This window comes from Hypanus sabinus, chromosome 7 (genome assembly GCF_030144855.1).
Source record: "Hypanus sabinus isolate sHypSab1 chromosome 7, sHypSab1.hap1, whole genome shotgun sequence".
Lineage (NCBI taxonomy): Eukaryota > Metazoa > Chordata > Chondrichthyes > Myliobatiformes > Dasyatidae > Hypanus > Hypanus sabinus.
The window spans coordinates 82097335-82112504 of NC_082712.1; the positions used below are offsets into that span (position 1 = coordinate 82097335).

The 15170-nt window shown below is 42.5% G+C and overlaps 1 protein-coding gene across 2 annotated transcripts in view; it reads left to right on the top strand.

Annotated features, from left to right (window-relative positions):
* The window catches only part of LOC132396903 (misshapen-like kinase 1), a 326920-nt gene that overhangs the window by 144032 nt on the left and 167718 nt on the right, over positions 1-15170 (top strand). For both annotated transcript variants that reach the window (XM_059974976.1, XM_059974977.1), the window contains exon 3: positions 11142-11198. In XM_059974976.1, the coding sequence (XP_059830959.1) occupies positions 11142-11198 (57 nt within the window). The remainder of the gene's footprint in view (positions 1-11141; positions 11199-15170) is intronic.

Genomic DNA, 15170 nt, shown 5'->3' on the forward strand with positions numbered 1-15170 from the left:
TTTCTTCATTTTTGGAATATATCTATCCTGCATGTTCCTCATATTTCCTAGAAACTCACACCATTGCTGCTCTGCTGCCATCCCTGCCGCATCTCCTTCAAATTTACTTTAGCTAACTCCTCTCTCATACCACTATAATTTCCTTTACTGCACTGAAGTGCTGCTATATCAGACTTTACTTTCTCCCTATCAAATTTCAAGTTAAACTCAATCATATTGTGATCACTGCCTTCTAAGGGTTCATTTACCTTAAGCTCCCTAATTCTATATAGCTGATCCCTAGTAGGCTCAACGACAAACTGCTCTAAAAAGCCATCTCGTAGGCATTTAACAAACTCTTGAGGTCCATTTCCAACCTGATTTGACCTGCATGTTGAAATCTCCCATGACAATCATAACACTGCCCTTTTGGTACACCTTTTCAATTTCCCGTTGTTGTCTGTGGTCCACATCCTAGCTGCTGCTGAGAAACCTGTATATAACTGCCATTAGGATCCTTTTACCCTTGCAGTTTTTTTTAACTCAACCCACAAGGATTCAACATCTTCTGATCCTATGTCATATCTTTCTACTGATTTAATCCCGTTCTTTACCAGCAGAGCCACACCACCCCCTCTGCCGGCCTTCCTATCCCTCCAATATAATGTATAACCTTGAAATTTCAGCCCACAACTACAACCATCCTTCAGCCACGATTCAGTGATGGCCACAACATCATCGCTGACAATTTGTAATAGTGCAACAAGATAATCAACCTTATTTCTAATTCCGAACATCGAAATATAACAGTTTGCTATCCTTTTTGATTCTGCATCCCTAATGCACTGATTCTCACACTGCTGCCTGCAATTAGGTACTTTCATCTGCCTGCCCTTCCTGATAGTCTGATTGCACACTATCTTGCACGATTGCTTTCTGTCCCATTCTGAGTCCCTTCACTCCAGTTCCCAACCCACCCCCCCCCCCCCGGACAAATTAGGTTAAACCCTCCCCAGTAACCAATCTGCCTGTGAGAATATTAGTTCCCCTGGGGTTCAGATGTAACCAGTCACTTTTGAATAGGTCATACCCCCCCCCCCCCCGAAGATACCCAATGATCTAAGAACTTGAAACCCTGCCCCCTGCATCAGCTTATCAGCCATGCATTTATCTGCCAAGTCGTCCTGTTTTTACCCTCACTGGTGCATGGCACAGGAGGCAGTCCAGAAATTGCTACCCAGGGGGTCCTACTTTTCAGCTTTCTACCTACCTCTAAATTCTCTTTTCAGGACCTCTTTGCTTTTCCTTCCTATGTCGTTGGTACCAGTATGTACCAAGACATCTGACTGCTCCCCCTCCCTCTCCAAAGTGTTGTGGATGCTATCCGAGATGCCCCTGACCCTATCACCTAGGAGGCAATGTTCACGTTCATGTCCACAAAATCTGTCCGTTCCCCTGGCTATTGAGTCTCCTATCATTACTGCTCTTCCCCCCCCCCCCCCCCCGTTCCCTTCTGCACCACAGACAGTGCCAGTAACCCAGTCTCCGTGGCATTCCTCTGGGATGTCATCCCCCACAAAAGTATCCAAAACGGTATACTTACTATTGAGGGGAATAGCCACAGGGGTGCTCTGCTCCAGATGTGTATTCATATTTCCATTTTCCTGATAGTCACCCAGCTACTTGTCTCCTGCAACTTTGGGGTGACTACTTTCCTGTAACTCGGTTCAATTATCTCCCTACTCTCCCATCCAGCTGCTGCTCCAAATCCCTAACACAGTCTTCAAGGAGCTGCAGCCAGATGTACTTCATGCAGATGTTCCCTTGGAGACTCGGGGTCTCAGTGATCTCCATCCGGCATGAAGAACACACAACAGCCATGTACTACACAAGGTACAGTAAGAGAGTGGAAAAAGGGAACTTGAACAGAAGCTTACCCAGAGCCAATCCCTCTTTCAAGCCGAAGCCTCCTTTGAACCAAAGCCTGACACTCTACTGTCACCACTGGCCTATTCCCAATAATGGCCACCCTGCTTGTCCCTTCTGTACTTTTAAACAAGCATCACCGACCTGCAAGAGACCTCATCGCTGTGGCCTGCTTCCGCTGCTGATGTAGATCCGGTGTACCAATATCCACAGGACCCTGACCTTTTCAGACTTCAAACTACAAAATTCAAAGTATGTATACTTTATACAACCTTGAGATTTGTCTGCTTTCAAGCAGCCACGAAATAAAGAACCCCAATAGAACCCATTATAAAGAGAAGACTCTCTAACAGCCAGTGTGCAGAGAGAGAAAGAAAAATAAATTGTTTATACAATAATAGCAAACAGATAGCATTCAGAACTGAAGTTCACAATGGCAGGCATCACTGCTGTCAATTCATAAGTCCACTAGTTGCAGGCTACAGCCTTAGTCCAGCACTGATTTGAGCAAACCCTGTGGAGAAACAAGCCAAATCAGCCCTTCTGTCACCTCTGAACCTGTCCATTTTGAATTAGTCTCTCATGTGGGACCTTGTTAAAGGCTTTACTAAAAGTCCATGTAAATGCCATCTTCTGTCCTGGTGTAGAGTTGAAATGTTTGGGTTGTGAATAATCTGCGAAGTGAAATCAAATCAAGTGTAATTATCATTCAACCATGCATGGATACAGCTGAATGAAACGGTGTTCCTCGGGGGTTGAGGTACAAAACATACACAGCACATTCAAAGTTGTGAGCAAGAAGAACAGTCATGAAAAAACACATATATAGACCAGGATCCTGAGTGGCATGTCCTGTAAATTGATGGTACAGTTCCAGGCAATCCAGCCTATCATCTCACCAATCAAACACTGGAGGTCAGCCCCCAACCGAGCAAAGGTGCCACACTACACCACCTCCGGCGCCTCCCCACCTAGACTGTAGCAGCAAGCAAGCCCTCAGCTTGAGGTCAAGTCCTACACAGCTCCCACTCTACCTGTCTCACCCCTCAAACAAGGGAAACAGCCCTGTGGCATATTGCATTATCAATGTCTAACTGGTTTTTGTGTGTTGTGTTGATGAAACTGCACTGTGCAGGTAAACTTACAATATAAAGGTTCTTTTTGGTGTCAGTGATGGACTCCAAGACGTTGACAAAGAACTCTAATCTAGTGCCGTTGAATGTCAAATTTAGACTCTTGTTTGAAATGGCCATTACCCCTGTTGTAGTTTTATGATGTCACTTGCTATTTATCAGCTCATGTTTGGGGATATCTTTCTTTGCTGAGGAGCTTTGTAAGAAATTGAACAGTATGCAATCATAAGCAGCTCAAGTTGAAGAACCCTTCCCGAAGAGCTTCCTATGGTGCTATCTTGTGGCTGGGATGAAAGACCTCCAACAACCACAGTCATTTCCTTTGCACAGCAATCTTCTCCTTTGACGCATGTTGACTTCAGTTTTACCAAAGCAACTAGAAGCCTACCTTGGTCAAATATTGCATTAATCATTGGGCCAGTCACTCACATCCGCTGTGGCTCATATTAGATTCAAGGTTGCAGTGAGGTGTGAATCGGACTGGTCTTGGTCCAGTTAGGCTTGTTAGGTGAGTAAGTCGTGCGTCGTCGTGCTATTATGACATCTTGTTTGAGAGCAGATGGGTTAAGTGATTAATTGCTTTGGAATTAGTTCTGCTTTTTGTGGACAAGACACAACTGAGCAGTTTGGAAGTAGAATTAGTTTAAATGTGTCACATATACCATATACAGTGAAACATTTTTATTTCAAAGTTCGAAGTAAATTTTATTAGTTCATACATGGTCACCATATATAACCCTGAGATTCATTTTCTTGTGGGCATACTCAATAAATCTATAGAATAATAACCAAAACTGAATCAATGAAAGAATGCCTAACTAGGACATTCAACCAGAGTGCAGAAGGCATCAAACTCAACAAATACAAATAGAAATAATAAACAAACAAGCAATAAATATGGATAACTTGAGTTGAAGAGTCTTTGAAAGTAGTCCATAGGTTGTGGGAGCATTACAGTGATGAGGTGAGTGAAATTGAGGGGTAGTAGCCATTCCTGAACCTGGTGGTGTGAGGCTCTTGTACCTTCTTTCTGGTGGCAGCAGCAAGAAGAGAGCATGTCCTGAGAGGTGGTGGGCCCTGACGTTGGATGCTGCTTTCCTGTGACAGTGTTCATGTAGATGTGCTCAATGTTTGGGAGGATTTTACCCATGATGAAACAAGTCAAATCCACTACTCCTAGTAGGATTTTCCATTCAAGGGCATCAGTGTTTCCATACCAGACTGTGATGCAGCCCGTCAATATACTCTCTGCTATATATATGTTGTTAAAAGGACAAGCAATGAAGAATATAGTATTAAAGTTACGGAAAGCACAGTGCATGCTGAGAAGACTGGAAAATCATGAGTTCATCTTTAAACACATGAGAGGTCCTTTCATGAATCTAATAACGTGGGCTATAGAAGTTGTCTGTCCGATGGCAGAGGGATGACGAGAGAATGATAAGGGTGGGAGTGATTCTCGTTCATGCCGGCTGCTTTCCCAAAGCAACAGGAGGTGCACATGGTCAATTCGAGGGGAGGGGAGGCTGGTTTGTGTGAAGGACTGGGCTGCATTCACAATTCTGCCATTTCTCTTGCAGCACAGTTGCCATACCAAGCCATGAAGCGTCTGAACAGGATGCTTTCTATGGTGCACTTGTTTTTAAGCTGGTGAGAGTCATCAGAGACATGTCAACTTTTCTTGGCATTCTGAGGAAGTAGAAGTACAGGCAGTCCCCAAGTTAAAAACATTCGACTTACAGACAACTTGTACTTACAAACCAAGGAAGGAGAACACCGTCTGCCATTTTAAGTCAGATCGCGACACCGTCCACCATTTTAAGTAGTTGCCGTTGACACTATGTTGAGTGTTTAACTTTGTATTTGGCTTAAATTGTTCTTAGTAAGATTCACCCTGATCCTGCCCCCCCCCCCCCCCCGTTCCGGTCAGCTGGTGGCGCAGTGAAATCTGCGCTGAGCTTGAGAACAGATTATCCTATCCCGAGTTCGATTTAGTGACAGACCGCTGCCGTGCCGGGTTGATGTCAATCCAGTCACTCCTCCCCCTATCATCCGTGCTAGGTTGATGTCGAGCTCGCAACTGGACCTCGTGAAAAAAAATACTGCCACCTCCACTTTAAATTCCCGCGCGGAATATTGTGGAGGATTAAATACCCAAACCCAGCACAGCCCCCACTTGTCCCATTTAACCTGTCTCAGTGTTGTGCAGTGTAGTACCGAGAATTCAGTGCTGTGGCCCTTAGGACCCAGTGGGCCTTGGGGGCTGGCGCAGGTCAGGACACGCTGTCTGCAGTGTTTCTGTCCCATTGACGGGAAGCGATCGCGATTGAAAATAAAGTGGAAATAATAAAGCGTTTGGAAAGAGGTGAAACACCATCGGTCATTGGAAAAGTGTTCGGCTACAGTCAGTCAACGATCGGAACAATTTTAAAGGATAACAGATAAAGTGAGAATAATGGAGCATGTGAAAGGCCGTGCCCCGATGAAAGCTACATTTATTACTAAGCAACGCAGTGGTTTAATTATTTGAATACTTATGTTTCTTAAGTGTTTTATATGCATAGAAAGGTAAAATATACACTATATGCTTAGACAAACGTTTGACTGACGCTAAATAATACTGGATGTACTTGTTCCAACTTACATACAAATCCGACTTAAAGATGGACCCAGGAATGGAACTTGTACGTAACCCGGAGACTGCCTGTATACATAGTAAGGGTGTGTACTCTTGGCACACCATCCTCATTGATGGACCAGGGCAAATTATATTTGCACTCAGGAGTGTGAAGCTGTCAACTGTCCCCGTTAGCACCATTCCATAGCCACTAACTGGACTGTCTTACACATTGCCTAATGGACGCTAGTGGCTAGGGGAGCTTCCATAGCTTGGATATTATCTGGCCTCATTATCTTTGCCTTGTCCAGTGCTCTTAACTGGAGAGAATCCAGCTGGCTTTTGTTATTGTTGGAAATCCCATGACAGGGCTGGGCCTCATCCATTCAGCACTTCTGGCTGAGCACAGTTCAAAGTAAATTTTTTTATCAAATAACGTACAGTTTTTGTCACCATATACTACCATGCAATTAATTTTCTTGCAGGCATACACAGTGGAACAAAAATGAGATAGAATCAATATAAATACACACTAAAGAAAGACTGGCAAACAACCAATGTGTAAATGAAGACATCATCCTCATTATGTGTGGGCTATCATGGTCTCATGACCTCATTTCTTCTTGGCATGTTTTTCTGCAGAAGTGGTTTGCCGTTGCTGCCTTCTGGCCAATGTCTTTACAAGATGGGTGACCTCTAGTCATTATCAATATTCTTCAGACATCGTCTGTCTGGCATCAGTGGCCGCATAACCAGGGCTTGTAATATGCACCAGCTGTTCATATGACCATCCACCCCCTGCTTCCATGGCTTCCCGTGACCCTGGTTCAGAGGAGTGGGGATGCTAAGCAGGTACTACACCTTGTCCAAGGGTGACCTGAAGGCCAGCGGAAGGAAGGAGTGCTTTACACCTCCTTCGGTAGAGATGTATCTCCATTCTGCCACTCAAAAAGAAGACAAACTGCAAATACAAAAATAAAACCAAGTAGATAAATAATACTGAGAACATGATTTGTAGAGTCCCTGAAAATTAGTCCATAGGTTGCGGAATCAGTTTAGTATTGAGGTGAATGAATTTAACCAGTGTTTCAGCAGCCAGATGGTTGAAGGGTAGAAACTGTTCCTGAGCCTGGTGGTCTGGGACCTAAGGTCCTGTGCCTCCAATTGAATTCAAATTTAATTGTCAATCAACCACCTCACACAGCACAAATAGTATCATAACTATGCGATACTATGAGTCCAAAACCTGCGGCATCAAACCCTCAGGGAGGGGCAGTGGGGGAGGTGGTTGCACCAACTGCATCCTGGATGCTGTGCCACCTTCCCCCCCAATGGAGCACACCAGCCCCATCACCACCCCGATGGCAGCTGCAAGAAGAGAGCATGCCTAGGTGGTTGGGTCCTTGATGTGGATATACTCAAGCTTTCTGTTCAGCACTTTCATGCTGAGCCCGGCCAAAATTTTGGATGAAGATCATCTTGGATTCGTCTTCACCTGCTGAGTGTTTAATTATCAGCCATCATTCACAGTGAGATATGCAAAGCTTTGAACTCTTAAGTGGGATTACTTACCTCTGCATGCTGTTTTTGCTAGTTTGCATATTCACTCAGTAGCCACTTTATTAGGTGCTCCTGTGCACCTTGATCATGCAAATATCTAATCAGCCAATCATGTGGCAGAAGCTCAATGCATAAAAGCCTGCTGACATGGTCAGGAGGTTTAATTGTTGTTCAGACATCAGAATGGGAAAGAAATGGGATTTAAGTGACTTGACCGTGGAATGATTGTTGATACCAGACTGGGTGCTTTGAGTATCTCAGAAACTTCCGGTCTCCTGTATTTTCACACCCAACACAATTTACAGAGAATGGTGCGAAAAGCTAAAAACATTCAGTCCGTAGCAGTTTTGTGAGCAATGAGAAAGGTTGGAGGAGAATGGCCAAACAGGTTCAAGCTAACAGGAAGGTAACGGGTACTCAAATAACCACGTGTTACAACGGTGGTGTGCAGAAGAGCATCTCGGAAGGCACAGCACATCAAACTTTGAGCAGAAGACTGCAAACATGCACTCAATGGCCACCTTATAAACTGCTGAAGGAAGCTCGTTCTGCACTAGATCTGTATTGAATTGGCATCTAATTTGTAGGTACATCTGATGCCTTTCCCAGTTTGCCTTGTGCATTCATTGAACCAGCATTGAACAACTTGATAGATAGTAAGTGTATACTGAATGAAATATCATTTCGGGGTTGTGAATAGCGATGGTAATCATTTCTGTTGATGGCCCATTTCCTTATGGGTGCCAAAATTTCAGCTGACTAATCTGACAGAGAATTTTCTAAAGTGAAGACCAGGCATTGCATACAAAAAATCTGTATGTCATTACTTCTGCCATTGCAGTCAATACACACACAATTGCAGTGGCAATGTGCACAGATAAAATGGTGAGATGTGTGTGATCAGGTTTATCCTTTGGTTGTCTTATTGCTTACCACGGCCTCTGTCTGGCAGTGGTGGACTTAAAGACTTGCCAAATTTGGTCAGTGATGGTGTTCCCAAAACGTGGCATGATGCACAGGGAAGTGCATACTTATGGTAGATGATAAGTGTCTGACTATGACAGTCTCTGACTATGTATCTTCAGGGGGTCAGGATTAAATGCTGCAAGTTTCTAATTTTGTTGCTTGTGTACCCTGGTGTGTCAGTTCTGCCAATGGAAGACTGCACGTAGAAATTGTGACTCAGTTGTCTGGTACGTTGTTCGAGCTATGTATGTGTATTGCTTGATGTCTGAGATCCCTCACCCAATTAGCGCACAAATCCCTCAGAACTTGGGAGCAGGTCACTGTGAGATTTACTGGAACAGCTGTTTGTTTCAATTTAAGTTTCATTATTGTTCAACCGTATATGAATACTCATGAACACAGCCAAATGAGATAGTGTTACTCCAGGGTCAGGTGCAAAACATAGTACCAACAGTCACACGCAGCACAAAGCACACGCAAGATAGAAGCATAAATAATATCACAGTCACTCAATACAAGTAAAAAAAAATTAGCATAATCGATCTATAGTCCCCACAACAGATCCTGTCTCATCCAGCCTGAATGCCACACCAACCCCCACTTCAGGCAACGCCATGACTAGAGTCCCAGTCCTCAGGCATACAATACACAAGCCCATATAGAATATCAGTAAAAATGCAACCACATGAAATATACTTGTGTATAGTCAGCCCCCCCCCCCCCTGTTTTGAGGTGATTCCAGAGCTGTCATCAACTGAGTTGTTTGTCCACATCTCCAGGTTATTCATCAGGAAACTTAACACAACAAACATTTTTATGTATGAAATCCTATTTACTATATTTCTTAAGAGTTTTTCACACCTTTACATTCAAGAACTGTTACTGTTACTACCACTCAACCATCAGGCTCTTGAATAAAACTACACTCATATGCCCTATCATTGAGATGTTCCCACAACCAATTATCTCACTTTCAAGGACTCTTTATTTCACTATCTCATGTTCTTGTTGTTTATTGCTATTTATTTGTATTTACATTTGCAGTTTCTTGTCTTCTGAACTCATTAATCCTGTTCTATTACTTAGATTACTATTCTATTGATATGCTGGGTGTGTCCACAGGAAAATGGTTGTAATTGGTGACATATGTACTTTGATAATAAAATTTACTTTGAAATGGAAAAACTTGTGACTTTTGTCTTACTTTTGGCATTAATTATTATTGGCCACCTCACTCTCTGGCATATCCTTTGCAGTTTCCAAAAAAATCTGAGATTTCCAAGGTTTTTCTCTTTGTCAGCATCTGTTGAGTTGATTATGCTGATAGAACATAGAGCAGGACAGCACAGGAACAGGCCATTCGGCCCACAATATTGTGCTGAACCAGCTTAAAAAGCTAATCAAAAACACCCAAACACTACTCACTTCTACCCACACCATGTCCATATCCCTCCATCTTCCTCACATCCATGAGCCTATCCAAATGTCTTTATAGTAAGCCTCTACCACCATACCAGGCAGATTGCCTGCCTTAATACCTAATGAGATCTTCTCATGGTCCTCCCTAGCATAATCTTCAGCATTTTGAAAGACAATCTTGCTACTTAATGATGGCTTCTCTTCCACCCACTGTACATTTCTGAGCTTTGGCTTATCTGAAGGGGAAACATGGCAGTGATCCAATGAAGTATGGGTCCAATCCAATAGCGTAGGCTCTACAAATGAGTCTACTGTTGAGGGTTGTTGATTCTGGTTAGAAGGAAGGGGGGGAGAGGAAGAGAGAATTCTTTCTTCGTGTGTTCTGTATTTGAATAGAGATTTGTCTTTTGTGCCAATTAGCTTGCTTTGGAAAAAATTAAAATCAGTGGTAAAATTATATGCAACAGATATGACGCTATTCCACGTGGGCAGCAAAAGAGACGGTTTTACTGTGGAAACTATACGTACTCCTGTAAAAGATGCACTTTCATGTTCATGTGTCCCTCATCTATTACTACAGCTGCAAAACTATATTCCAAATGATAATGTGGGCTTTATTGGACTGATTTGCCAGAATTACTGTTTTCAGATAAGATAAAGCAGCGTGAGCAAAGCTGGCTAAATTACCAAATTTACACATTCCTCCAATCATCCAATGTCTACATCCTTATGCACATGTGTGCTCAAAATAGAATGCAATTATTTTCCACCTGCTTATTGCTGTTCATTGCATGAGTGGCGATAATTGGGTAATATCTCTGGAGAGTGTGTGGCCTAAAGTGATTATGATGAAGTTGTGTAATAATCACAGCTATTTCTGGGAGAAATCAGCCTGCTTTTATAAAATTTGCTGTGGTTCACAGTTTCTTCATGGTTTCTTGTGTAAAAGGCTGGCAGCTTAAAGTCCTGTGCAAGTCCGACACCATCTTCAGCTGACTAGCGCAGTAGTTAGCACAATGCTCTACAGTGCAGGCAACCCGGGTTCAATTCTCGCTGCTATTTGTAAGGAGTTTATATGTTCTCCCCGTGACTATGAGGGTTTCCTCCGGGTGGTCTGATTTCCTCCCAGTTCAAAGACATACCGGTTGGTAGTTTAATTGATCATTGTAAATTGTCCTGTGATTAAGCTAGGGTTAAATTGGGAGATTGCTGGGCAACGCAGCTTGTAAGGCCGGAAAGGTCTACTCTGTGCTGCATCTCAATTTTTTTTTAACTCATTAGCTGCTGAGCATTTTGTATTTGTAATTATTTTGCAGCATATCCATGCATTAATTCGTATTGGATGTAGTATTTATGAGGATTTATGTATTATGAGGATGTAAATGGTTTCTTTAGACCGTGACCACATTCCAAATAGATCTGAGATTGAAAAGTTGCTCCTTTTTCCCCCCCACCCAGTATAATGTACAACTTGGTTATTCTAAGTTGATAATCCATTAATAGAAATGCTGATGTTTTTTTTTTCTCTCTCCTTCATCCAGGGCCGCCATGTCAAAACAGGGCAGCTTGCTGCCATCAAAGTTATGGATGTTACAGAGGTATGGAAAGCCTTTGATTATTGTAGTTACTGCCTAGTATTAGGAATAGTATTTCTGAAAGTTGAGCATGATGAGAACTTTCTACTTAAATTTCCATTAAAATATCAATACAACTTATTTAGAAAATATTTAAGTATGACATAGAAGCTTGGAAGTTATTAAAATAAAGAAATCCTGGGATTATTCCTCCAGTCTGGACTGGGTGTTGAACCTATAACCTTCAAATCTGATAAACCAAACCAGGTAGACCCCAGGTTACTGTGGGAAGCGAGGGAGTAGATTGCTGATAATGATCTTTGCATCAATAAGGACTGGAGAAGTACCAGAGGATTGGAAGGTTGCAAATGTTGTGGCTTTTTTCAAGAAAGGGAGTAGAGATAACCCAGGAAATTATAGACCACTGAGTCATACTTCAGCTGTTGATAAGATCCTGAGAGGCAGAATTTATGAGAATTTGGAGAGACATAATCTGATTAGGGATAGACAGCATGGCTTTGTCAATGGCAGGTCATGCTTTATGAGTCTGATTGAATTACTTGAGAATGTAACAAAGCACATTGAAGGTAAAGCAGTAGATGTAGTGTATATGGATTTTAGTAAGGCATTTGATAAGGTTCCTCATTCAAAGTTCACTTGGGATCTAAGGAGACTTTGCTTTGTGTATCCAATATTGTCTTGCCCACAGAAGGCAAAGGATGGTTGTAGATGGTTCGTATTCTGCATGGAGGACAGTGACCAAGTGGTGTTCCACAGGGATCTGTTCTGGAACCCCTCCTCTTTGTGATTTTTGTAAATGACCTCATTGAGGAAGTGTGATTATCATTTTGGTAGGTCAAATTGGAAGACAATATAATATTAATAGTAAGACTCCTGATAGAGTGGAGGATCAGAGAGATCTTGGAGTCCGTGTCCATTGGACACTCAGCTGCTGTGCAGATTGACAGTATTGTTAAGAAGGCTTATGGTGTGATCGCCTTCATCAACTGTGGGATTGAGCTCAAGAGTTGTGAGGTAATGTTACAGCTACATAAGACATTAGACCTGTGTGGAGTACAGTGTTCAGTTCTGGTCACCTCATTACAGAAAGGATGTGAGAGAGTGCAGAGGAGATTTAAAGGTGGTTGTCTGGATTGGAGAGTATGACTTATGAGAATAGATTGAGTGAACTTGGCCTTTTTTCCTTGAAGCAATAGAAGGTGAGAGGTGACCTGATAGATGTGTATATGATGATGACAGGCATTAATCATACAGATAGCCAGAGGCTTTTCCCCGGGGCTGAAATGGCTAACAGAAGGGGGCATAGTTTTAAGGTACTTGGAAGTAAGTACAAGGGTGATGTCAGAGGTAAGTTTTTCCACACAGAGAGTGGTAGGTGTGTGGAATGCATTGCTAGTGATGGTGGTAAAGGCTCTTTTAAAAGACTCTTAGCTAGGTACATGGAGCTTGGAGAAATAGATAAGGAAATTCTAGGCAATTTCTAGAGTGGGTTACATGGTCTGCACAACACTGTGGGCTAAAAGACCTGTAATATACTATAGATTACTATGTTCTGTGTTCTAAATAACAAAATTATGCTGTGCATATGTAGACTTAGAGTCACAGAAAAGTACAGCACAGTCCTTAGGTCCATCCAGTCCATACCAAATCCATTTAAATGGCCTACTCCCATCAATCTGCACTGGGGTCCCCCAGATCCCTACCTATCTAAACTTATCTTAAAATTTAAAGTGGAGCTCGGATGCACCACCATTTGTGATGGCAGCTTGTTCTACACTCCCACCACCCTCTGAGTGAAGAGATTTCCATCATGTTCCCCTTTTACCCTTAATCCATGACCTCTGATTGTAGTCCCACACCTGTCAGTGGAAAAAGCCAGACATTCTGACAGAAATAGACATTTTAAAATGAAATTTAAAATACAAATTACACCTGGAATTCTCTGGCAAGTGAACTTGACCCTTTCTGTGGATTGACGGTTATGTTTGTTTTTTTTTTAAAAAGATGGCAAACAGGATTCTAGTCTCTGATTAACACCCACAAAAATGTGCCTGTTTGCCATTTGCAGAGTACAATATGAGCTCCTCAATGGGTAGAAATGACTGTTCACAGAGATTTTATTTTTTTTTTAAAAAGCACTTGCTGTTAGCTGGTATGAAAATTTGCATCAGAACCAGAAATGCATCTGAAAAAAAAATGGATTTGAGACTGGAAATAAATTCTTCACCCTCTGTTTGCAGGGCTTCAGTTACCAGTATGCCAATTATAACATAACATTCTCAGGAAATTCCCCGTAGCCTTTACTTGGCCATTTTTAAAATAAAAACTTTTTTTGAATAGAGCCATTGATTTGTACTCAATAATTTGGTCTTTTATTTTCCTTTACTAAACAAACCTGACCTTCATTAGCCTTGGTTTTCTGTGATCTGCATACCATCATGCTGAAGGAGTCAAAGCATTCTAAGTGTAAATCTAAAGTGTTAACTTTTAAAATCCCTGTTTCCTCGATAGCCCACAGTCTGCTGCAGAGAGGTCTTCTCCTTTAATCTATTTCATATACAGCATAGAAACAGCTCTTCTGCCCAGCCCATCCTCAACGTGTGCCATTTTGTTCACCTACCTTCTGGGAAGTTGTAAACAAAGTTGAAGAAGTACAGAGAAAATTTACCAGGATGTTGCTGGGTCATGAGCACCTGAGTTTTAAAGAAAGATTGAATTGATTAGGACTTTATTCCTTGGAGCTTAGAATATTGCAGGGAGAATTGATAGAGTTATACAAAATTATGGGGGGTATAGATAGGGTAATGAGGATTTTTTTTCCACTGAGGTTGGTAGGACTAAAACTAGAGGTCATAGGTTAAGAGTGAAAGATGGAAAGTGAAAGGGGAACAAGAGGGGAAGCGTCCTCAGTCAGAGGGACATGAGAGTGCGGAACAAGATGCCAACACAAGTGATCCATGCAAGCTCGATTTCAACATATAAGTTTGATAGATACGTGGATGGTAGGGGTCTGGAAGGCCATGGTCCCAGTGCAGATCGATGGGAGTGGGCAGTTTGAATGATTTGGCATGGATGAGATGGGCCATAGGGGCTCTATGACTCATGAGAACCAACTTGGCTATCTAAGCTTGCCTCATTTGCCTCTGTATCACCTATGTCTCTCTAAACCAGGAGTTCCCAACCCTTTTTATGTCACGGACCTCTGTCATTAACAGAGGGGCCCATGGACTCCAGTTTGGGAACTCTTGCTCTAAACCTTTCCTTTCCATGTCCAGTACTGTGCAAAAGTCTTAGTCTTATAGCTAGTGTGCCTAAGACATTTGCACAGTATTATATTTGTCAACATGGAGCAGAGAGTGAGTTTGTAAATCTGGTGGGGGCAAGAGATGGTGGGACTGATGAGGGTGGAATGCTGTGGGATGGGTGTGGAACATGTAGCAGAGGAGTGTCAGGGGTGGGGGATGGCATGGGTGCAGACACACCCAGCCCTGAGACACCAAGCAAGATCATTTGATGCCAAACAATTGGTTATTGATCATTACAGAATGCATCTCCTGTGCTTCCCTCTCCCTCCCCTCTCTCTGCCCCCTTCCCACTCTCAGTCCACAACAGAGACCCATGTCAGAATCAGGTTTATCATCACTCGCGTCATGAAATTTGTTTTTTTTTGCAGCAGTGCAATGCCATACATAAAATTACTACAGTACTGTGCAAAAATCTTAGGCACCCTATCTATACATTTGTGCCTAAAACTTTTGCACAGTCCTGTTCTTGGCCAAGTGTTTATTAAGCATTGCATTTGTAGCTGCCTTTCCCATTTTCTCTGACACTTATTCAACGCGCTGGCCACAAATGCATGGAAAACTTGCCGCTCGGATTCCCTTTAAATCTTTCTCTTCATCTTAAACCAATGCAGTAGTGTTGACATGGTAGTGGAAGTTTTAGCATAATGCTCTTCAGAGCCAGTGAATGGGG